The sequence below is a fragment of the Capsaspora owczarzaki genome, assembly GCF_000151315.2.
Source record: "Capsaspora owczarzaki ATCC 30864 unplaced genomic scaffold supercont2.15, whole genome shotgun sequence".
Taxonomy (NCBI): domain Eukaryota; class Filasterea; order Ministeriida; family Capsasporidae; genus Capsaspora; species Capsaspora owczarzaki.
The window spans coordinates 58,625-81,327 of NW_011887306.1; the positions used below are offsets into that span (position 1 = coordinate 58,625).

Genomic DNA, 22,703 nt, shown 5'->3' on the forward strand with positions numbered 1-22,703 from the left:
GCGCAATATCTCATGTGCTTTGTCAGGACCCGAGTTTGCGTCCGTCCAGCCGGCGAGGTTAGCCGGTGGTAGTTAATGAGGATTTAGCATATTCTGGTGTATTTGGATGCTTTTGGATAGCTGTCATTGCGCATTTTGTATCAATCAATCGACGTTACCTGGCCAATAGCTCTAAGCCCCAACCCGTGGGAATCGGAGTCTCACATAATGCGCAATCAATGAGGGCCACCTGACGTCGGTTGGATGTGATCGGTGATGGTGAGGTGGACTCTGGCACTCGGCCGCTGAAGCTGTGGCGGTCGAAGGAAGTGCAGGTCCACGCGGTCTCGTGCTGCTTGGTCCGAGCCGTGTTCCAAGTAGCAGGCCTCGCGCGCGCCGCCAGCCGCGAGATGAACAAGTGTAGTCAAGTCGCCCAAGAGCGTAGACGCGTGAAGACGTCGACGCGCCTCGGGTGGAGGCGATCGTCAAGTTGCAAGATTGGAAGAAGCCATGTGGGTTTTCCACCAACGCGGTCGGTCATGGAAGGACAAGTCGTTCGAAGGAATTGCCATGCCTGGTTGGTCTCCATAACACTGGGACAAGAAGGTCCAACGGAAAGGTGCTGGAGAGCCAGAGCTGGGATTGAAGAAGGCTGTGAACATGGATACGTGCGTTTGGCTGTTGAGACGCAAGGTGCTCTTCGCATGAACAAGTTAGGCGGTCTCTACCTCTTGGGTCAAGGAACAAGCTTGTTGGTTCATATTATTTGTGTGTGTTTTGTCAGGCTGGTGTAACGATGGGGAAGTTGTAGGAAGTGTGTTTTGTTTCTGTGCGGTGTAGCCGCAATACCGTATCCAGCACAGCGGAGGTCTGTCGGAGATGGAGTAGAGTGTCAGGACCCGAGTTTGCGTCCGTCCAGCCGGCGAGGTTAGCCGGTGGTAGTTAATGAGGATTTAGCATATTCTGGTGTATTTGGATGCTTTTGGATAGCTGTCATTGCGCATTTTGTATCAATCAATCGACGTTACCTGGCCAATAGCTCTAAGCCCCAACCCGTGGGAATCGGAGTCTCACATGCTTGTCGTTGCGAAGCTTTGGATCCCATGGGCAGGGTGTTTAGAGCACTTGGCCAGGCAACGATTGTCAATTGCTCGACTCGCGAGACATGATATCCCTTAACAAGTCACTCGATACTTTCTTGAATATTTCCCGTTTCATTCACAACCACCGGACGGACTCGACTCAAAGTCACAACAAAAAGAAAGCTTTAACGTACATACCCTCAAAGAATCAACCAAATCAGACAAGGCATTCTCACAATACGCGCGGCCGAAACCTCGCGTTTCTTCGAACAGCGCAATTCATGGTCACTGGCCATCTATAGCGTTCCGCCGAGTTTTCGAAGCATTACTAATCATATTTACAAGATGTTTAATACGGTTACTCGGTCAAAAGAGAGGCAACGGGGAGATGTGAGTGTTTGACGCAACCCATTTGGCAAATGCCCAAATTTTGTCGATTCTTCCATCTGCGTCCCCCGGCACTCGCACAGACAATAGAATATCCGGTGCAACGATGTTGTTGTTCTGATATCAAAAGAGATAGCCAACAGCAATGGAGAACGCTGCAGCGGAAAAAAAACAAAATGGAAAAAAAAATGGACTGCGGGGGAATCGAACCCCCTGCCTCGTCCTTGCGAAGGACGCGCTCTACCAAATGAGCTAGCAGCCCCAAATTGTAGCCAATTCAACTGGGCCAAAGCAATAGGAACCAGAACCAGTGCCGCTGCCTTGAATGTGCGGTGCGTTTCCGCAGCGCATCCACCATCATGAATTTCAACAAAAACGCAACTGCTTTTTATGCGTTACCACGCGTTGTTCCGTCTCCATTCTTTCAACCGCTTGACTTCCGCTTTCGATTCTTTTGGCTCTGGTTTCACCATTTCCAGTGCCATTCAACTCTGATACAGTACTTCTGTTGAATCCTCCTCTCCTCTCTTTTGACTTTAACTCTGACCTAAACTCTGACTTTGACTTCGTTTCAGTCCTTTTGCTCGTTTTCCATTGTGTTTCAATTTTCAATCTCACAAAACAGTTCAAACACGCACATGTCGTCGCTTCGCCTCAACCGCGCCACAGCCGGGTCGTCGTCCGGCCTCGCCCCACCCGCAGCGTCATCCTCGTCCTCATCCTCATCCGCGTCATCGTCCTCCTCGGCGGCTGCGGCTGCGGCTGCTGGTGGCGCGTCCGACGTGGCTGGCGGCGCATCAGCCATCGCGTCCTCGTCCTCCTTGTCCTCTGCCTCCTCTGCGTCCACGCTGCCCACGGCGGCTGCCTCGGCTGGGATGACACTCCCGCAGGTCGTCCTCCCGTCCATGTCCTCCACGGCCGCACTCGTTGCTGCAGGCGCGGCGGCAGAGAGTAGCGTCGCGGCCGCCAATGCGTCCTTCTACCTCGCCTTCCAGCACACAGCCGCGCGCGTCACCGACATGATGAGCGGTAAGCGAACAAGAACAAACACCAAAACTCACATTTCATCGTCAGTGTTCAAGTTCGCCGTCATTCCACAAAAGCCTCGAGTTTCAATGCCTCAAAGTGAACCTTCCGTTCGTTGCTCCCACATGTGGAAATCAACACCTCCAAAAGCAAACCACAAAGCAAAGCGAGGTCAAATGCGAAAGAGCTCAAAATCAAGGGAACAGTCTCAGAGAGAATTCATCCATGACCTTCACATGGGTCTTTGTGACGATTTCGCAACAAACGCAACGCCGCGAAAACGGTCTCATTGCACATATTCTCACCCTGTTGTCTTTGTCTGTTTGTGTGACGACAACAGAGGCCAAGCACTTGCAACGCGTTATTGCAGTCCAGTCCGCTGTTACAGCTTACACGGATGTGCTCGAGTGGGCGCAACGGAATAGCCGCTTGTTCACAGTCCATGGACTCGATGCACTGACTCGGTTTTTGGACGCGCGCGCCAAGGAAGTCACCATTGACTCTGACGGACTGGGCGCTGCAGTAGAAGCGAATCAACAGGCGCACCATCACCACCACGAACAAGAGCAGCAACACGAACACCATCTACACCAACAGCACGAGCACCATCTACAACAGCAGCACCTACGCCATGAACACGAACAGCACCACGACCAGCAGGCACAGCAACACGCACAAATGGGCTATGCCAACTTGCAACCACATCTCGGCAATCCCAACATAATGGAAATGAACCACCACCACAATGCAATGCTCGTCGGCGACGACAATCAACACCAGCAAGGACACCATCTCGCACAGCAAGAATATATTCAAGACATTCCTTCGAACGGCGTTCTCAGCACGGCTTACCAATTGGCGCAGCACGATTTGAATGCACATCATTCCAGCGATTTGAGCGCAATGGCAATCACACACAGCACCCCGCGTGCCAATCACGACGGTATCAAGCGCGGGTTTCTATTGATGGACGAAACCAACGCGCAAAAGGATGGCTCAATGTGGATGATGAACAAGCGTGAGTGTACAACCGAATCGACTTCGTTGTAATTGTAACTCGCCTCTTTGTTATCTTTTTCGTTCCTGTGTTATGTTGTTGAAACTATATATTTTTAAGTGTTTTGATGACCAGAGTTGCTTGAAGCATCACTTGTACTTGTATTCAGACATTCAAACAAAACACGAACGAACGCACAAAATGCAACATTGTCACATACAAAAAACAAAAACAAACCACGACTGCCGCGCAGGCTCGGCGTGTCAGCCTGCTCCAGGTTGAGTGTCACGGTCCCGCCAGCAAGACGTAGGATTGTGGCCAGGAATTTGATCAAGGGTCGTGGGGGTTGAAGGGTGCAAATTGCTTTTCATGGCTAAAACAGAACAAACTGAAAAGCGGCGCTCTCCGCAGTCGCTCAGCCGAATTTGCCAAACCCCTCCTTTGACTCTGGTGTGTTTTCCGCTTCCATCCAATGTTTTTGTGTGACATGTTCATTCTTGTTTTTTCTTGTTCACTTTTGCTCTTCCAAGTTCAGGTTGATCAACTGTTGTTGTTGTTGTTGTTGTTGTTGTTGTTGTTGTTGTTGTTGTTGTTGTTGTTGTTGTTGTTGTTGTTGTTGTTGCTGAATGTTGTTTTGCTGTGTTTCCTACTCAGCAGCAGTTGCTTTGCTTCTGGTCTTTGTGCGACCGTCATGTCCGCCATCAACACCCAAACACACATAATCTCATCCACCAGTCTATCGTGGCAGCGCGCCATGTCTCGTTGATGTCGGTGGTTGTGTCGGAGTCTTTTGTGGGTTGAGTTTGGGTGAAACCGCGTGCTCGGTCCGCGCTATCGCCGAGGCCCAGGCACCAGTGTTGCCGATCGACCAACACGAGCTTGACTCAGCTCGACTCAGTTCGTGTTGACGTCGGCGATGTCGTGTGGGTGTGAGCAGATGAGGAAGTTTGAGTGATCGCCTTCAAAGTGATTAGAAAAGCAAAGCTCGCTCACGATGATCATTCGTCTGTCGTCGAGTCTCATGACAAGGGCGATGAATGAAGCGTAACAAAGTCACCCTGAGAGTGGACTGCACCGTCGTGGACTGCAATGAGAGGAGGGGAGGGGAGAGGGAGTGGAACTTGGAATCGCCCCAGCAGCCACATCTTTGACTGACTATTTGGCCTTTGTAGATGGGTGCTTCATATTCATCACGGCAGCGTGAGCTATTTGAAATAGCCAAGTCTTCCAGTTGTGTCATGTAAGTATCGTCTCAGGCCGAGGCGTGGTCGTTGCTGCGCACAGACTTAGTGTATTTCGCGGCATCTCCCATAGCCTCAGCAGCTCGGGGATTACCGATGAAGATTCCTTGGTCGTTGCCGAGGGTCTCAAGGAGAACAACAATCTGCAGGTGCTTACGTAAGGCAGGAGGAGCAAGGAAATGAGTTGCTCAAGAAGATCTGACGTGTATGGTATCAAAAAGTCTGTATGACAACCAGATTGGCGATGCAGGAGCACAGGCGATCGGATCTGCGCTTCGAAACAAGGCGAATCTGTCAATTCTTTAGTACGTTCTGGTGGTGTCACCGGGGCTATTGGGCGCGTGACACTAACTTGAGCGATCTGACATAGTTTGAGCCAAAACAAGATCGGTGACGCTGGAGCTCGTGCCATCGCTGAAGGCCTACAGACGTCGACTGCACTGACTGACTTGAGGTATTGGTCGCTCGTTTGAGCTTTTGTCGCAGCTCGGTCTTTGCTCAGTAATGGTCGCTACTGATGTTTATCTGACATAGGATGTCAGTCAATCAAATTGGCGACGCAGGAGCACGGGCGATCGGATCTGCGCTTCGAACCAAGGAGGACTTGTCAATCCTCAAGTACGTTCGGGCGCTGTCACATGGGCTGTTGGTCACGAGGCTCTGACTTGATCGAATTGATGCAGCTTGAGCGAGAACAAGATTAGTGACATTGGAGCTTGTGCCATCGCTAAAGGCCTGCAGACGTCGTCTGAGCTCACTGAGCTCTGGTATTGTCGTCGCACGTTTGAGTTTTTGTCGGATCTCGGTCTTTGCTCAACGATGAAACGTTTCTGATGTTTGGCTGCATAGGCTGTTCAAGAATCAGATTGGCGATGCGGGAGCACAGGCGATTGGATCTGCACTTCGAAACATGGCGAATCTGTCTATTCTCTAGTACGTTCTGTTGCGGTACAGGGGGGGTGATAGGTGTGCGGGTCTTCCATGAACAACTTGATGCAGCAACATGAGCCATCGAATACCGAGCGTCGTGTTCGCTTGCAACAGTTTGTGGGACAACCGGATCTCTTCAAGTGTCGTTAAGGTTTTATCCAACAATCTTCCGGCAAAATGCGAGTTCTGGTGAGTGCCCTTGTCTTGCGGGTGTTTGTGACCTTTACTGTCTTTCTGACTGATTCAATTCCAGGGCCGAAAATCAGCGCGTCCGCGTTCAACGTGCAAGCATTCTCGCGAGTTCATCTCGTGTCGCACCCACACCAGCTCCTCGATCCAATACTGCCAGCGCGCCTCTCGCTGCGTCTGATCCGACGTCTGAGCAAGTTCGTCAACTCCAGGCGCGTATTGCTCAACTGGAATCCAATACCATTCCGCGAGTGTCGTTGCAAGTTCTGTCGCAAGCAACAGCGCAGTTTTCAGAGTCCAAGCGCATCGGTGGCGGTGGATTTGGCAAAGTCTACTCTGGTGTGTGGAGCGGTCAGCGAGTTGCCGTCAAACGGTTGGCAGCGGATTCAATTCAAGGTGCCCCTCAGTTCGAGGCCGAGCTCAAAGCTCTGTCACGTTTCCGTCACCCGAACATTGTCACCATTATGTGTTTTGCGCAGGAAGGCAAGGAGCGCTGCTTGGTCTACGAACTGATGGCAAACGGTTCGATTCGCGATCGTCTTGATCGCAAGGATGGGACGCCTGCATTGCTATGCACTTTGTCCAGACTGCGATTCCGCGTCAGCCGCTGTTCCACCTGGATCTCAAGACAGACAATGTACTGCTGGACGCTCATTTCAACGCAAAGGTCGCCGATTTCGGTCTGACTCGCTCCATACCAGCTCAAGTGGATGCTCACAGCTACATCAAAACGAAAACAATTGCAGGAACATACCAGTACATCTGCCCACAGTACCACCAGGACGGCAAGGTTTCCATCAAGACAGACGTGTACTCGTATGGCATGATTCTGCTTGAGCTGCTGACTGGACAGCCACCCAGCCTCGACCTGATCGCCAATGTTCGACGCGAGCTGAAACGGAGCCGTAAAATCGATGCAGTGCTTGACAAGGCAATTGATTGGAGCCCTCAAGACAAAGAATCGGCGCATGCCATGGCAGAGCTTGCGGAGGATTGCCTCCAACTCGCACGAGTTGATCGACCGTCGTTCCGCGACATTCTGACACAGCTAAGCCAATTTGTCGATCAGGGCAGCGCGCATGCTCATGCTACAATGCCTCAGGAACCCAGGATGGAGCATCACCATAGTAGCATCGAAGAGCAGTTGCAACCTCATCTGGATTCGGATCTCGTTCGTTCTCGAATGGAGCAGCAGCAGCAGCACGCACAATCTGCAGAGGTCAGCGCTGAATCAATCTCACGACTGAGTCATCCTCACAGCGCCATCAAGGAGCAACTATCTCCTATGACAAATTCGATTGTCGTGAACGCCAGCATGCAGTCGCAGCTAGACTCCGAAAACTGATCGGAAGTGAGTGCTTGGTCTGTTTCAACACCCCGACGAATGCCTTCTTTGTCACCACACATGTGTCTGCGTTGCATGTGCTCAACGGATGATTAAGCGTCAACACAAGTGCATGATTTGTCATGTTATTCCGACTGTGTTTCAAGAAGGGACGTTCGTTAAGACTTTTGTTCCGTGAGCTTTTTCTATTGTTTTGTTCTTGTTCATGTTCTCGTAACACATTCATACATTCTACAGCTTGTTCACACCGGCCTGACGCATATGCACCAACAATGAGTTCAGCTGCCGCATCCATTGACTGCGCGACTCGGGAAGCGTCAACGGCTGACGTCAATTCTCGCTGATCCACTGGACGACGATGCAGGCGTATGTCAAAGTGTGTAATCTTGGTCTGTGCCAGTCATCGACCGCAGTCAGTCAGTTGCTGTGCGAGCGAGCGAGACCGAAGATCCAAGCACCAAATTGGGAACCAAAACAGATTCCAAATCGCTTTCACTCGCGCCTCCTCTGCAACCCCACAACAGCAACCCACATATCCACACACAGACAGATGCATGCACCGGCTCATTGCAGGACGTGGGGGGGGGGAAACTCTGTGTCAACGTGGTTGGATTTCATTCAAGTTTCGTTTTTGCGCAATATTCCAGATTTGGGATTGACGTCATTGCTCAATCTCTGCGCTTTAAAAAGCCAAACCCGCGCAAATCCAGTCGTCACTCACTCTTCTTTTTTCTTGTTTCTTGCTTCCACTGCACTCCATCCACAAACCCACTGCTGTCGTAAGTGAACAACACAGGATGAGCAGCAACCCGATTGTGAGAGAGAGATTGTAAACTCAACTTCAAATTGTTGAACGTCTGGTTGTTCGTTCGTCACAGATTTTTGCTCAGTGAGACCGCCACTCGTCCACCACACAGTCGCCGTCCACCCCAGCACTTGAACTCGAAATCTCAAAGCTCAAGTTCCACCCACCCACCATCATGCCACCCAAGTTCGACGTCAGCCAAATCCGCTCCATCATGGATCGCAAGGCGAACATACGCAACATGTCGGTGATTGCCCATGTCGACCACGGCAAGTCGTCTCTGACCGACTCGCTCGTCTCCAAGGCCGGCATCATTGCCGAGGACAAGGCGGGCAAGCTCCGCTTCACAGACACGCGCCCGGACGAGCAGGAGCGCTGCATCACAATCAAGTCGACCGCCGTCTCGCTCTTCTACGAGCTGTCGGACAAGGACTTGACCTACATCCAGCAACCCGTCGACGGCAACTCGTTCCTCATCAACCTCATCGACTCTCCCGGGCACGTTGATTTCTCCTCCGAAGTGACGGCCGCGCTTCGCGTGACGGACGGCGCCTTGGTGGTCGTCGACTGCGTCTCGGGCGTCTGCGTCCAGACCGAAACCGTCCTGCGACAAGCCATCACCGAGCGCATCAAGCCCGTGCTCATGCTCAACAAGATGGATCGCGCGCTGCTCGAGCTCCAGCTCGACGGAGAGCGACTCTACCTCACCTTCCGCAAGATTATCGAGCAAGTCAACTCAATCATCGCAACCTTCAGCGAGCCCGACGGCCCCATGGGCGATGCCACCGTGTCCGTGACGGCCGGTAGCGTGTGCTTTGGCTCTGGCCTGCAGGCCTGGGGCTTTACGCTCAAGCAGTTTGCCGAGTTTTACGCGACCAAGTTCAACGTCTCCGTGACCAAGATGATGGACCGGCTCTGGGGCGAGCACTTTTACTCACCCACCGAGCGCAAGTGGTCCGACCAACCATTGCCGGGCTACGTGCGCGGCTTTGTCCACTTTGTCATGGACCCCATCGAGCGCGTCTTCAAGTCCGTCATGCACCCAGAACAGGCAGCGCAGCCCTTGGACACCCTGCTCGAGGTGCTCAACATTAACTTTACCAAGGCCCAGCGGGATGCTGCCAAGACCAACAAGGAGCTGCTCAAGGCTCTCATGAGCACATGGCTGCCCGCCGGCGACGCCTTGCTCCAGATGATCACCATCCACCTGCCATCACCCGTCACCGCGCAAAAGTACCGCTGCGAGCTCCTCTACGAGGGTCCTCAAGACGACGAGGCTGCCATGGCCATCAAGAACTGCGATCCCAACGGCCCGCTCGTCATGTACATTTCCAAGATGGTCCCAACCGCCGACGCGAGCCGCTTTTACGCCTTTGGCCGCGTCTTTGCAGGCAAGGCCAGCTCTGGCCAGAAGGTCCGCATCATGGGCCCCAACTTTGTCCCCGGCCAAAAGGACGATTTTTACGTCAAGAACATTGCCCGCACGGTGCTGATGATGGGTCGCTACATTGAAGCCCTCGACGACGTGCCCTGCGGCAACATTGCCGGCCTGGTCGGCATCGACAGCTACCTGGTCAAGACCGGCACCATCACGACGTACGAGGAGTGCCACAACATGCGCGTCATGAGTACCGACTCGCTGTCGTCGGTGCATCATGTCGCGATCCAGCGATCTCCCAAGCTGATCGAGGCTCAGCGCTAGACAAGTTCGATTCTCTGTCAGTGCATGACACGAACGAGCGAGCACATCATCGCCGGCGCCGGCGAGCTGCATCTCGAAATCTGTCTCAAGGACTCGAGGAAATCACGCCGGCGTCCGATCAAGCGCTCGAATCCTGTGGTTGCCTACCGCGAGACGGTCTCGCAAGAGTCTGAAATCCTCTGCCTCTCAAGTCGGGCAACAACCACAACCGAATCTTTGCCAAGGCCACCCGCTCGAAGAAGGCCTGGCGACGCCATCGAGAGCGGCGCCGTCTCGAGCCGCACCGAGTCCAAGGAGCGCGCCCGGTACCTTGCCGAGAAGTTTGACTGGGATCCCACCGAAGGTCGCAAGCTGTGGTGCTTTGGTCCGACCGACGACGGCCCCAACATGCTCGTCGATGCCACCAAGGGTCTCCAGCTCATGGACCAGATCAAGGACTCGTGCTCGCGCGGCTTCCAATGGGCCACGCGCGAGGGCGTCTTGTGCAACGAGCAAGTCCGCGGTGTTCGCGTGCGCATCCTTGACGCGACCATCATCCCCGATCAGGCACATCGCGGCGCCGTCCAAATCCTGCCCGCAATGCGCCGCTGCACGTACGCCAGCATGCTCTCAGCCAAGCCAAAGCTGCTCGAGCCGTTCTTCCAGGTCGAGGTCCAAGTGCCGACCGACTCTGTCGGCAGCGTGTACAGCGTGCTCAACAGCCGACGCGGCTTGGTGAACGGACAGGAGGTCCAAGACGGCGTGCCAGTCACCATCGTCAAGGCCTTCATGCCCGTCAGCGAGTCCTTTGGCTTCAACGCGGCCCTTCGCGAAGCCTCCCGAGGCACCGCATTCCCGCAATGCACCTTCTCGCACTATGACGAGCTGCCCGGCAACCCGCTGCAGGCTGGAAACAGGGCTTACGACGCGCTCATGGCCACCCGCAAGCGCAAGGGCATGGAGCTTGTTGTGCCCGTCCTGCAAAGCTACCACGATCGTCTCTAAAGCGTGCAGAGCTTCTTCTTTTTTTGCTGATTGATTGATTTCTTCCGCGCTCTTGGAGGTGACATTTTTGGTTTCTCGATTGATTTGATGTCTTTGTCTTGTTCCTTGTTCTTTTTTTGTTCTTTTTTTCGTTTCTTTCTTTCCTCGTTGTGATTGTATGTTTGTCTTTTTGTTTTAAATTATCATAAACGTCTTCACAACAAACCTCAAGCAATCCCAAACTTTATCGAAATGGTGGCTGTTGGACGCTGCAGATAAGTGCATCAATGTATTGTCAAAAATCAACAAATGTCCTCCGCGACAACAGCTTTTCAGAGCAGGCAATGGCAAAATGAAAAGAAAAAAAATGAAATGCCGGGCCTGATCTGGTCGCACTTTCGTCGAATGCGGTGGGACAAATTTACAAACGCTGGGGCTTGTCCAAGTTGATACCGTACTTTTCAGAGATGCGCTGTCGGTTTGCAGCAGAAGTGGCAAGAGAATCGCTGCGGTAGAAGGTGCCGTGGTTGATGGTGGTGGAGCTGGGATCGTGCGAGTTGGCCATCAACGGCTGTTGCTCGCGGTTGGCAAACAGGTCGACGTCCTGCTTGCCGTGGTCGGGATCGTGGTGGTAGTTGCGAGCGACAAGGAATTGCTGCAAGGCCATACCAACAACCGCAAGTGCAAACCAGCCACCCAGGACAAGATACGAGTTTCGATGGCTGTCCTCTTGCGCCCAGCCGAGGTAATCGTAGGAAATGTAAAACCCAAAGAACGAGTGGGTCTGGAAGATGCGCGCAACACCGGAAAACACGCCTTGCATAAAGCCGGACTCGACATAGTGGTCCACCAGCACGAAAACGCCCAGAGCGCCAACGAGGCTGGTCGAAGCAATCACGCTGGGACGAGGGAAGATGAAGCACACCACGCCAAGCGCAACCACGAGCGGAGCAAAGAGACCATAGATCGGGCCATCGTCCTCGAACTTGGAATGGGCAGGGCTCGAAATGACGATGGCAGTGACCAGCAGCGCCACCAACGCGCCAAGGAACGGCAACGTCAGACGCCAGAAGATGTAAGCCAAAACGCCGCCAACGAGGCCAACGCCAATGGAGACAGGAATGGACACTGTTCGAGTGGGAAGTTGGGCGGAGGAGGAGGAGCGTGAGCAGGAATTCACACCCCAAAACAAAAAAAAAAAAAAAAAAAAAAAAAACCAGCATGTTAGAACTGTACCTTGGTTGGGAGAGTCAATGCGACCATCGACAATAAAGTATGTGACAATCGCAAACAGCACGGTCACGACGACAGCCATCACTGCAAAAAAAGAAAAAAAAAAGTGAGCAAATGAAAAACAACCAATGAAAGTAAAGCGGAATGCGACACCAAATCACAAAGAATGATGCCCTCGGCCAAAGAAACCCAGAAGGCATTTGCCCCAAAAATCAGAGAGGAAAGTTGGAGGTGGTGGCGTGGTTGTTTGTCGCGCGATAACTCCCACAACAACGAGCGAGGAAAGGATCGGCGACAGCGCCAAAAGTGAGCATCATGGCCTTCTCTCCCGTTTTCGTGTGAGGAGATTGATCCTGCCAATCACCAAGTCATGCTAGCGGCGTCTCAAAACACTATCAGCTGCACTCAATGTCAAACCATGAATTTCTCCAAGTCCTTCTTTCTCTCTCTCTCTTTCTCTCTCTTTCTCTCTCGTTTGACGTATGACGTGTGTCATACAAGGACATGGAATGACTGCCAATCACCGAATCCTAGGAACAGCGCTGAGACAAAAAAAGAATCCAGTGACGATAGCTTCGCCCCACTGTGATGATCGGCAGCGGCAAATCAAAGCCAACAAGCCGTGACTGTGACTGTGTGTGGCTTGGCGGGTTTCCTTCTCTGCCCAAGCCTCGCATCGGGCCCCGCGCACACGTCTTGCTGCCAGAGTGCCAACACTGCACTTTGCATAGTGAGTGTGTGCAATAGAAGGCGCTATCGCTTACCTGGACGGAAGAGCCGGTAGCCGAGCACGAGTAGCACGAGACCGGCCATGACGGCGACCGCAATGCCGACGCCAGTCTGCCACTCTGGATTGCCATCGTCCGGCGACGGCGCGGGGGGCGCGGGCGACGCTGATGCAGCAGCAGCACCGCCGTCAAGAAGTGGGGCGGCGTGCGCGGTGGCCTGAGCGAGCAGCGCCAGAGCCAGTGCACTCGCAGCAATCTTCATTGTTCGGTTTGTGTTCCTTCTTGTCGGTCTGATCGGATGATGGCTGAGACCCGTGTTGATGGGGACGATTGTGGATGGTCTTTGTTTTGTTTTGTTGGAAACACGACGTTGGCTGGGCTGGAGTTTGGCTTGGAACAACGACAAAGCGTTTCTCTGGATTTGCATTGGAAAAAAAAAAATCAGCCGAGTCAAAAACGAAACATTCAAAAAAAAAAAAAAAAACTTGGTCAAATCTTACAGCAAACAAAAGACGAGACTGCATTGTTCAGAGTTTTGTTAAGAGGTCAAATACAAATATGGAAATCACAGATCAAATAAAAGAGAAGAACTTTTATGTATTCAAGTGCAGAGCAGTTTTGTAACATGGAAAAGAGAAAAGGATCGGCGAGCAACAAGTTCGTTCATCCCGTTTCGTGCCATCAAAGTGCAATAAGAACAACAGCATGGTAGTGTTGTCACATCAGCAAGCCGAAACTTGGCATGGCATGATGCTGCACTTTCATGGACACGAACAGAACAAGGAAACTCGGCAAGCACAGACACCTCCCAGCCAAAAGCAAACGCAAACCCATGCAACAAAGCACAACAAAGCTGCATCGAAAAAAAAAAAACATCATCAAGCTGCAAAACATAAGAGAAGATGAACTAAAGCACAGCGGAGGCAAGAGCGCCCGCGCACCGAAAATAACAAACGGGAAGAAAAGAAGCGGTTAACAACGCAACAACTCACTCTCCATCAAGAAGAGTGTTGCGAGAGGAGAGAGGGGAAAAAAGGAGGGAAAACAGAGAAGAGCAAAGAACTTAAGAGGCAAAATCAAAACGGCCAGCCGCGGGGAGAAGACAATAACAAAAACAAAAAAAAAAAAAGCGACGGCCGACCAGAAAAAAGAAAAAAGAAAAAGTTGACAGAAAAGAAGAAAATAATCAAAAAATCAGGCATAAGTGGAAATCAAGCGACAGCTATCATCCATAGCGTTCGTCATGACAAGGAATCAACACAAGAAATTTGGTCACAAGGGGGGGGGGAGGAGGACCCTTCCCTCGCTTGTTTCCGTTTCCTCACTTGTACCAATCAAAAAATGTTCCAAGCGAGGTCTGCACCCACCCCATGTCGCTGTTGAACACACAAAAAACGCAAAGACGTTTTCAGCCATTGATGTTCAGATTCTGCTGACTCTGTCGGTTGGAAGAACGAGAGTCGCGCGACGCCTTCTTTTTGGGTGGGGCAGCCAGTCCTCGGATGCGGGCAAGACGGCCAGCAAGCGGGGGCAGACTGGTGGCGAGTTTGAGCACAAGCACCAACGCAGCAGGTGCAAACGCAATGACCGAGACAGGAGGCAGCCAGTACGAGCCGTTCCAGCCGTCAACCGCAGGCAAGTCTCCGAGCGCAAAGCTCATGAGCAAGGCATGGGTTGTGCCGAGCGCCAGCGCCACAGGGCCCAGCTTGGATTGCACAAAGTCCCACTCGCGCCAGGTGAGGCTGGCGCCGACAGCGGGCTGCGACGTGACGGCCACGCAGACCAGCAAGGCGAATGCAAACAGACCGGCAAGCATTGCGCCCTGGTACTCGGCGCCCTGGCGCGACTCGACGTACGCCCAGTCGATGAACAGCGACGTGGTCATCATGGCAGCGACAGCGTGCAGCGCAGCCGAGCCAAAGCCGAGAACACCCAGCGCCTTGCGTGCGCGCAGCCAGGCATCGAGCCAGTCGGGAAACGCCTTCTTGGCCGTGTTGGTAATGAGCTGGCGCAGTGCAGCCACAACGCCGGCGCAAAACGTGAGCGTGAGAAGCGCGAGGGCATGCCACGCAATGACAACGTTGAACTTGAGGAAGAGCAAGTCCTTCCAAGCTGGGGATCCGCCAGCGGGGGTGGCAAGGTACACGTCGCGAACAGCCACGTAAATGTAGGAAAACACAAACAGGATGAGACTTGTCCACAGGGCCGAGTGCCATTCGTTGAAGAGCTGCAAGGGTCGACGCTCAATCTCACGCGCAGCAATCAGCGGGCCTGCATCGACGGGGCGCATGCCGATTGCCAGCACGAGGCGGGACACGACGTCCTTGGCCCACGAGTTGTTGCCGCACATGAGGACGCGATCGTCCACACGCTCGCCAGCGCTCTTTGTGAGCGCGAACGCCGAGACAGTGTTGAATGCCTTGACGACGTCGACGCCTGGCATCATGCGCTGGAGTCGCTCGGCGTACGAAAGCACGTTCTCGTCCTCTTCCTCGACGCCATCAATAATGTTGTTGTCGGACGCCGGGGCAACCTCGACTTCCTCGTCAGCCAGCAGGCTGTTTGTGCTCTTGGAGAGTCGGTTGTAGCCAGCCTTGTTGCCGTGTCCGATGGTGTTCTTGCTCGCTGAGAAATCGAGTGCGACATGTGCTGGTTCGCTCTCGTTCAGGCTGACGGGGCTGAACACTGCCGATGCGGCTGAAGCAGGAGCGGTTGTTGCTTTGGCATTTCCAGTAGCAGATGCAGCTGGAGCTGGCTTTGGCTTGGGAGGGCGGAGGTCTTCAATATCGACGACGTACGACGATGCAAAGCTGGCCCTTGCCACTTGCGCTCGGTACACGTCGCTTTCGGTCGCAGCAGCGGTAGATTCGCGCTCGTACTCGAGCTGCGGCGTGAGCTTGCTATTAAATCCTTGCTGGTCTTGATCCTGGCCTGCATGCAGGTGGCTGCAGTTTGCATCGTCACTGGTGGCACACACGTTGCAGTCGCCACCACATGGATTGACGAGCAGACCATTCGTGGCCAAGTTTGCTCCACCGCCATTCTGCTGATGGTGGTGATGATGATGAGCAGCATTGTATGACGCTGTGAATGCGCCTGCAGTGGTGGGCATGAGCAGCGGCCGGCGCTCGTCATCATCCAATGGAGTTTTGCTATTCTTGGAGGTGGGAACGGGTTTGGCAGGAGCAGCAGGACTGTCGCCGCAGCCGCCACACGCACCGCACGTCGCCATGTCGCCCGTGCACTCGGAGCCAAAGCCGCCGCTGAGTCGTGCAGCAGACCGAGCAGCAGCAGCAGCAGCAGACAGAGAGGCGCTCGAGCGCGGTGTCGGCGATGTCACGCGTGAGGCGATCGGAGAAACCGCGGCGGACGCGCGCTGGGACTTGCTCTTCCCGCCGTTGCTCTTACGCGACGACGACGACGAGAGTGGCGCGTTGCTGACGTCGATGAGGACGACGCCGCGGTTGGAGACGGTGCGGCGGAGGCACTCGGCCATCGCACAGTGCGCTGCTAATGGAACCGCGAGAATGACCACGTTCGACCGCGCGGCTGCAGCGCATGGTCCGAGCAGCGGCGCCCCGTGCAGCATCTGCGGTTGTGGCTGTTGAGACTGTTGAGACTGTTGAGACTGTGGTTGTAGTGGTGGTGGTGGTGGTGGTGATGAGCCGCCGTTGCTGGGCTGCTCTTGCGCCGTGGCCGTGGCGGATGATTGGAGGCTGCTGTCAGTGTCACCATCGCCCGACCGACGGCTGCCAAAGACGACCGTCACACCGGCGCTCAGCAGGCGTTGGCCCAGCGCAGTCGCATACGAGCCAGTGCCGATAATCGCAACCCGCAGCGGCGCTTCTGCTCGCAGGTCGTTCATTGGCAAAAAAGATGAGATGAAAAGAAGGAGGACTGGAAAAAAACGAAAGGGGGAAAAAATGATAAAAGATACTGTAAACCGAGCGATAGTGGAAACAAGCAGATCAGAAGATGAGCAGGAAGGGGGGAAGGCTGATGGATACATGGCGAGGGTAGACAGTGGAAGGTAGCTCAAGCGGGATGAGCAGGAGGCAAAATCGACCTAAAGCCGTGGAGAAACATCTGAGAATTGTCCCATTCGTTCGCGCTGGTTTTTTGTTTGTTTCGGAAATGGTTCAACCGAGGAGACTTTGAGAGAGAGAGAGAGAGCGCGCGCGAGAGAGAGAGCTCGATTGTGGCAGAGTGGGGCTTGGGGTTTGAAGTTTGAGAGTCGTGGAAGCTGGCAGTTTAGCTGCTTCTACGAGGAAAGGACGCGTTGAAAGCGGGAGGGGGAGGAAATGGGTTAGCCGGAATCATGCGGTGCTGCATGTTCCTCTCGATTCGTGTGATCAAGGATGGACACCACTCATGAACGACAGCGTGATCAACACTTGTCCGCTCCAATTGTTGGCGCGCGGAATCAACGTTAGTTTCGATCGGTTGGTCGCGCAAGTTCGAGACAAAGACAAAACGGACTTCGTTTCGACCGATTCGTCAAATCACCGCAAAACAGAGGTTGCCAAAACTTTTCTCAAACAACGAAACAGTACATCTCTGAGCAAGCAATGGTAGTCATCGACATCATGGTTTGATCCTGAGCAACATGACACGAAACAGCTCTTTCTTTTTTTTCTTCTTTTTTTTTTTGGACAAGACAACGCCGAACAACATCTCATTCATTCAGCATACTCTCTCAGCACACACGTCCATCTTGTTCACTCGGATTGCATGCTCCAGTCATCGACAGCTACTCAATGCTGCGGGGAGTAATCCCGTCGATGATACGCCTTTCAAGGTCGAAACGCTTGGCTCGAATGCATGAATCGCAGCGAGTTTGCCGGCAACCGCAATGCCGGTCGAGCTGACGACGACAGCAATGACGATGATGCTACTGCTATTGACGATGATCCCGGCACTGCTTGTGCGATGATCTGCACTGATGACCGAGGATTGATTTTGGATGTGAATCCTGATTGGGCGGACTGGGCGAGCGTTGAGAAGGCCCTCACGCCACTGCCCGCCACACCAGCAGCACCAGCAGCACCAGCACTAGTAGTAGAAGTAGAAGTAGACTGCGTCTGGGCCTGGGACTGCGACGGCGACTGGAACTGGGGGAATCCCGCCAGCCCAGCGCTGCCATTCTCCACGGCAGTCGCCAGCGCGCGCATCACCTCGACCGAGTACGGGTCAGTGTCTGCGTCCGTGTAGGTGCGTTTCAGGAAGCGGTACTTGCGCAACTTGTACATTGCCTCGAGCTCGCGGATGACAAACCGTGCGCGCTCGTGCAGCTCGGCAATCTTGCCCGGATCCGTCTCTGAGCGGTTCTTGGCGAAGGCGCGGTGCAGCCGCTCTCGAAAGTACGCAAACCCGAGCGGATAGTCGCGTCCCATGAACAGCAGCTGTTTCGTTATTGATCATTGTGATTGTGTTTTCCATCGTCGAGGTTTTTCCATCAACAAGTGCGAATGTGAGTGCGAAAAACACCAACGCTAAGGAAAAATCTCTTAATCTTGATCTGCATTCAAAATCTCTTAATCTTGATCTGATCTTCATTCAGTCTCACTCCAATTCTTCGAGTCAGGAAGTGGAGCTCAAGTGCATGTGGCACTGAAGTCAGAATGCTCACCTCTTTGTACAATCGCCGGGAAGTCGAATTCATCGATTGCATGGTTTTGTTGGTTTGAGTGAAACGAAAGAAGACTGAACAAAGCACACAATCACAAAAAGGGAACGACGGATACATATGGAGCAGAGTGGAACGTTGTTGACTGGCGCATGGTGGATTTAGAAACATGTTTTCTAGAATTTCGAACAAACAAAAAAACAAAACAGCAATTTTCACCAATCCCGAAAACCCGTTCATCGGAAGAACTTCTTGCTCTTGAATGTGGAAACCTTGTCTGCCTTCTTGAGCACGTTCGATTCATCGTCATCAAACACAATACGGCTGCACAGGCCAAAAACAAAAAAAAACAAATCAAGCCAAACAAAACAACGGTCAGCTTTGTTTCCGAGTCTCAAAATTCCCTCCAATTCCCCCCCCCCACCTCCTCCTGTCTTCTGCACTTTTCATCCAACACTCACCTGGCTCCAGAGGCAAGCTTTTGCTCTTGTGGTGGCTGGCTCTTGGCCTTGCCGTTGGCAGCTGCGCCAGACTTCTTGGCCTTGGGGGCGTCGGTGATGTCCATATCGTCGTCGTCGCTGGCATCCATGTCATCGTTGTCATCATCCTCGTCCATGGCATCATCGTCGTCGTCGTCGTCTTGGTCGTCATCATCATCCTCACGAGCGCGGCGCTTGTCACGCTTGCGCAAGACAACGTCGTCGTCCTCCTCGTCGTCATCCTCGCCATCATCGGACGAGTCATCATCATCGTCCTCATCATCTTCATCGTCGTCGTCGTCCTGGTCGTCGTCGGATGTCTGGGCTGCGTTCTTACGCTGGAGCTTGAGAGCCTCGGCAATCTGTTGCTCGCGAAGCTTGGCCTTGCGCAATTCTTCGGTCGCCTTGAGTGCCACAAAGTACTTGCGAACGGGTGCCTGGTTGCGGGCAGTTTCCGTCGCCTCCCATTGGCGCTGTATGAAGATAAAACAATAGGACAGGCACAACAGAAAAGTGAGCATTTTTCATCAGTGTTTCAGGCTCTTTGAACCCCAACGCTCTCCCTTCCAACAGCCTTACCACTTGAGCAATGTCCTTGGGCGAAAAGCTGACAGTCGCACGGCGGGACGAGATGAAACGAGCATTGTCCTCAATCTTATCCAAAACCTGCTTCACCTGCTTGCGCACGGCGGGCATTTGGGTGCGCTTGAGCACACGCTTGAGCTGAATCAGTGCGGGCAACGCCAGCTCAGGGAAGCCAATCGCAAATGCGTGGATGCTAACGTGCTCCAGCAGTAAGAAGAGCGTGCTTTCCATGACCGTGTCCTACCGGCAAACAAAATGAACAACAACAAATCAGTGCAAAAATCAACCAGAAGGACCTTTTTAAAAACAAAAACACACAAACGTCCCTTCAACACTCACCTGGAACACCTTGGAGCGCGTAAAAGTCTTGGCCACCTTGACGAGAAGGCCAAAATCAACGGGCTTGGTGGTGGATGCGACAAAGCGCTTCTTCATGTCGCTCGACTCGAAGACTTCCACAATGTAGGGAAGAACCGGAATAAAGGTGCCCGTGGCCGCGGACAGTGCATTCATGTTGCCAATGCAGTGGAAACGGAGAGGGAAGTAGCGCGCCGTTGGGATGAGGCGGATTGTGCCGCCAAGAATCTGGGCAAGGGGATAGACGAGAGGAGCAAGCACGCTCTCTGCGCCACCGCTCTGGGCGCGGCGCTCGGTGCTGGCGTACGCGGAAAGAACGCGTGTCCAGGCGGTCAAGCAGTGCAGGAATTGCCAGTTGTACACGTTTCGGTAGGCCTCCTTCTTTTTCAACGTGAGCGCCGAACGGAGGTGGATGGCAAGTTGGCGAATGTACACGAATGCATGTTGGTAGGTCGACCACATGTCAATGCCATACAGCTCGACAACGCAGTTCAGCATAAACTGAATCAGGGGCATAGATTGGGCATTAGTGAACCTGCTGTTGCGGACGAAGGTCAGATAGATGGACTGTCGGGAACGGGACGAACGAACAAAAAAAAAAAACGGGAACGAAGGAAGGCGAAAAGTGAGTCACTGGCAAATCGAATCATCAAAGTGCGACAAACAACCGCCCCAAACAAACACTCCCGAGCCTACCTTCAGGCACAAATCCAAGAACGGGTAAGGGCAAATCAGAGCCATGCGGCGAATGCCAAGGAAGGCCATGACACGAACTTGCTCGTGTGCGTGCGACCAGAGGTCGAGCAACGTCTTGAGCAAGGCTCGGGAAATCTTGGGGAAGGGGGCAAACAGAGCGGTCGCGCGCTCGAGGTTTTGCAAGACGAACGACGTCAGGTTGTCGTCTGTCAGCTGGCGCAGCAGATGCAGCGCGTTCGAAGTGAAGGACTTGACAAGAACACGCATCTTGCCCCAGTTCTTGTGTTGCGAGAGAAGCTTGGGCTTGGGTGCGCTGGCCTCCTCGCCGGCAGCGGCCGTGTCCATTGCGGCGGTGGAGGCACCGCCCAGCAGGTGCATAAACGTGGCAACACCCTGCTTAAGGGCCACGGCGATGGCGGCGTTGTACACGGCGGGTGAATCAATGCGGTACATGGCAAATTCGCGGGCGGGATTCTTGGCACGCTTCTCGGACTCGGGGGTGGCGTCGTTGACACCGTCGTTCATGTGACATGCGATGCGGAACGACACGACAACGTGGCGGAGAGCCTTGAGGGAGTGTTTCTAGTGTTTCGGAACAGGCCCCAGTGCAAAGTCAAAGTCAGACAAAATTTCCACAACGCGAAAAACAAATCAAAACAACCAAAAAATCAAAACAACCAAAACCAGCATCGTCGTACCTGCGCCAATACTTGTGCCCAGCCGTTGATGCGATCAATGGTGAGCTTTTGTGCTTCCTTGCGAGCCTTAAACGACTTGGCGGTGGCATTGTCCATGTCACTTCCATCCTCGTCGTCGTCGTCGTGATCCGCAATCAGGTCAGCGTCGCCCATGTCGTCCTCGTCGAGCTCTTCGTCGTCGTCGCCGAGATCAGCTGCCAAATCTTCGTCAGTTTCGCCGAATGCGAGCAGCTTCTTGTCGTTGTTGCGGAGGAACTCGTAAAACTCGGGGTCCTTCTTCTTGAGGCGCTCAAGCTGGCTGCGGTGGGCGTCCACTTCGGATTCGAGCATGGCGGTCTGCTTCTTGGAGGCTGCGACGGCAGGGTGCGTTCCTATTGGGGCAAGAACGAAGCGGGCAATCGGTCAGGACCACGGCAAATCAGCAATAACAGTGAAAAGAGCGGAATCAAAGCATACCCTTCTTGGAGACGGGAGCATCGTCGTCCTCGTCAGCCTCGTCATCGTCCTCTTCATCATCAAAGTCCTCCTCGTCTTCGTCTTCGTCTTCTTCCGCTTCTTCGTCATCATCGAGCTCGACGTTTTCGTCGTCGGAATCCTCCATCATGGCGGCGGCAAGATCGTCGTCGTCCTCGTCGTCATCCTCGTCGTCCTCGCCGTCGTCGGACAGATCTTGCATGGCGTTCATGAACTCGTCGACGTTAAGCGACTCGAGCTTTCTGCCAATTGTAATGTTCCGTCTCAATGAGCGTTGCACACCAAACGATGAAACCCTGAGCTGACGCGCAAAAACTTACGGGCTTTGAGCGCTTTGCTCTTGTCTGTCTGCTCTTCCTCGTCGTCTTCGTCGTCATTCGCTTCTTGATCTACAAAAGCAGTCGACACACGTTGCATTGAGTACAAAGTGCGCCAAGTCAATGCTTCAATGCTTCACTGCTTCAGTACGACTCTTTCTTCCTCAACCGCAATCCCCCTCGTTTAGACACCCCCCCCCGCTTCTCGCTTCAACACATTCGAATCTCGCTCATATGAACGACACGCAAACCGAGTTCGTCCGACAAACACCGACTCCACAAATGCGAATCGCAATGCAAGTCCACTTCTCCACGTGGAATAACCCGACGTCCCAAATCGTCGTCGCTCAGCCAGCTGAACAACCCCGCTTCGGATGCGTCACTCCTGAGCAACAGAGTACTCGGTGTCATCGATGACAATGCGCCACAAGGTGGGACTGGCTGAGGACTGGCTGGTGGACTCGAGACGCCAAAGCGATGCGGGAGGGCGAGCGCCATGAGGTCTCTCGCTCTGCCACTCACTCTGCTTCTTGACGGGCTGCTGCTTGCGCGACTTGCGCTTGCCGCTGCCAGAGCTGCTGCCACCGCCGATGCTGGCGATCGCGGCCTTGAGCGAGGCGGACGTCGGGGTGGCGCTGCGCTTGCCCGCGCGCTGCTTCTCGGCAGTCTGCGCCTTCTTTGTCTTGAGGAAGGTTTTGGTCCGCTTTGAGATTTTGCCCATTTTGCAGTGGTAGCACAAAAACTGAAAGGGGGGAGTGGGGGGATTGAATTTGGCAAAATGGAAAAACTCTGAGAAAACACAGTGGGTTTTTTTTTTGTGTTTGAATTTGAAAGCTCCCTTTTTTTTTTCTTTCGTTCATCCTT

General features: G+C 53.5%; 7 protein-coding genes and 1 non-coding gene across 8 annotated transcripts; 2 read left to right on the plus strand and 6 right to left on the minus strand.

Moving 5' to 3' along the window:
* Positions 1 to 182: 182 nt before the first annotated feature.
* On the minus strand, positions 183 to 520 carry CAOG_07221 (hypothetical protein; the record flags this gene model as incomplete). The annotated part of the gene is made up of 2 exons (XM_004343030.1): positions 183 to 446; positions 509 to 520. The coding sequence occupies 2 exons, from the start codon at positions 518 to 520 to the stop codon at positions 216 to 218; spliced, it is 243 nt and encodes an 80-aa protein (XP_004343080.1). The 3' UTR covers positions 183 to 215.
* A 1,117-nt stretch (positions 521 to 1,637) lies between these two features.
* On the minus strand, positions 1,638 to 1,710 carry CAOG_09801. The gene has a single exon. It is a non-coding gene; the product is annotated as a tRNA-Ala (tRNA).
* A 376-nt stretch (positions 1,711 to 2,086) lies between these two features.
* CAOG_09061 (hypothetical protein) lies at positions 2,087 to 7,176 on the plus strand (the record flags this gene model as incomplete). Its single annotated transcript, XM_011272492.1, has 13 exons — positions 2,087 to 2,477; positions 2,815 to 3,520; positions 4,320 to 4,398; positions 4,644 to 4,711; positions 4,786 to 4,869; positions 4,934 to 5,017; positions 5,083 to 5,166; positions 5,247 to 5,330; positions 5,396 to 5,479; positions 5,562 to 5,645; positions 5,757 to 5,831; positions 5,896 to 6,331; positions 6,418 to 7,176. The coding sequence occupies 13 exons, from the start codon at positions 2,087 to 2,089 to the stop codon at positions 7,174 to 7,176; spliced, it is 3,018 nt and encodes a 1,005-aa protein (XP_011270794.1).
* Positions 7,177 to 7,853: 677 nt separating this feature from the next.
* CAOG_07222 (eukaryotic translation elongation factor 2) lies at positions 7,854 to 10,857 on the plus strand. Its single transcript, XM_004343031.2, has 3 exons — positions 7,854 to 7,955; positions 8,055 to 9,629; positions 9,705 to 10,857. The coding sequence occupies exons 2-3, from the start codon at positions 8,157 to 8,159 to the stop codon at positions 10,665 to 10,667; spliced, it is 2,436 nt and encodes an 811-aa protein (XP_004343081.2). The 5' UTR covers positions 7,854 to 7,955; positions 8,055 to 8,156; the 3' UTR covers positions 10,668 to 10,857.
* Positions 10,858 to 10,924: 67 nt separating this feature from the next.
* On the minus strand, positions 10,925 to 13,140 carry CAOG_07223 (hypothetical protein). Its single transcript, XM_004343032.2, has 4 exons — positions 13,108 to 13,140; positions 12,644 to 13,022; positions 11,883 to 11,963; positions 10,925 to 11,774 (listed from the first exon to the last, which is right to left on the minus strand). The coding sequence occupies exons 1-4, from the start codon at positions 13,129 to 13,131 to the stop codon at positions 11,068 to 11,070; spliced, it is 1,191 nt and encodes a 396-aa protein (XP_004343082.2). The 5' UTR covers positions 13,132 to 13,140; the 3' UTR covers positions 10,925 to 11,067.
* A 191-nt stretch (positions 13,141 to 13,331) lies between these two features.
* Positions 13,332 to 16,494, minus strand: CAOG_07224 (hypothetical protein). Its single transcript, XM_004343033.2, has one exon. It carries the CDS (start codon positions 16,470 to 16,472, stop codon positions 14,016 to 14,018), a length of 2,457 nt encoding a protein of 818 aa, XP_004343083.1. The 5' UTR covers positions 16,473 to 16,494; the 3' UTR covers positions 13,332 to 14,015.
* A 691-nt stretch (positions 16,495 to 17,185) lies between these two features.
* CAOG_07225 (LYR domain-containing protein-containing protein 5) lies at positions 17,186 to 18,346 on the minus strand. Its single transcript, XM_004343034.2, has 2 exons — positions 18,237 to 18,346; positions 17,186 to 18,009 (listed from the first exon to the last, which is right to left on the minus strand). Exons 1-2 carry the CDS (start codon positions 18,276 to 18,278, stop codon positions 17,401 to 17,403), a joined length of 651 nt encoding a protein of 216 aa, XP_004343084.2. The 5' UTR covers positions 18,279 to 18,346; the 3' UTR covers positions 17,186 to 17,400.
* Positions 18,347 to 18,469: 123 nt separating this feature from the next.
* On the minus strand, positions 18,470 to 22,560 carry CAOG_07226 (Noc2l protein; the record flags this gene model as incomplete). Its single annotated transcript, XM_004343035.1, has 9 exons — positions 18,470 to 18,557; positions 18,695 to 19,185; positions 19,292 to 19,537; positions 19,637 to 20,221; positions 20,351 to 20,932; positions 21,049 to 21,419; positions 21,505 to 21,764; positions 21,839 to 21,911; positions 22,362 to 22,560. 9 exons carry the CDS (start codon positions 22,558 to 22,560, stop codon positions 18,470 to 18,472), a joined length of 2,895 nt encoding a protein of 964 aa, XP_004343085.1.
* Between the last annotated feature and the right edge of the window lie 143 nt (positions 22,561 to 22,703).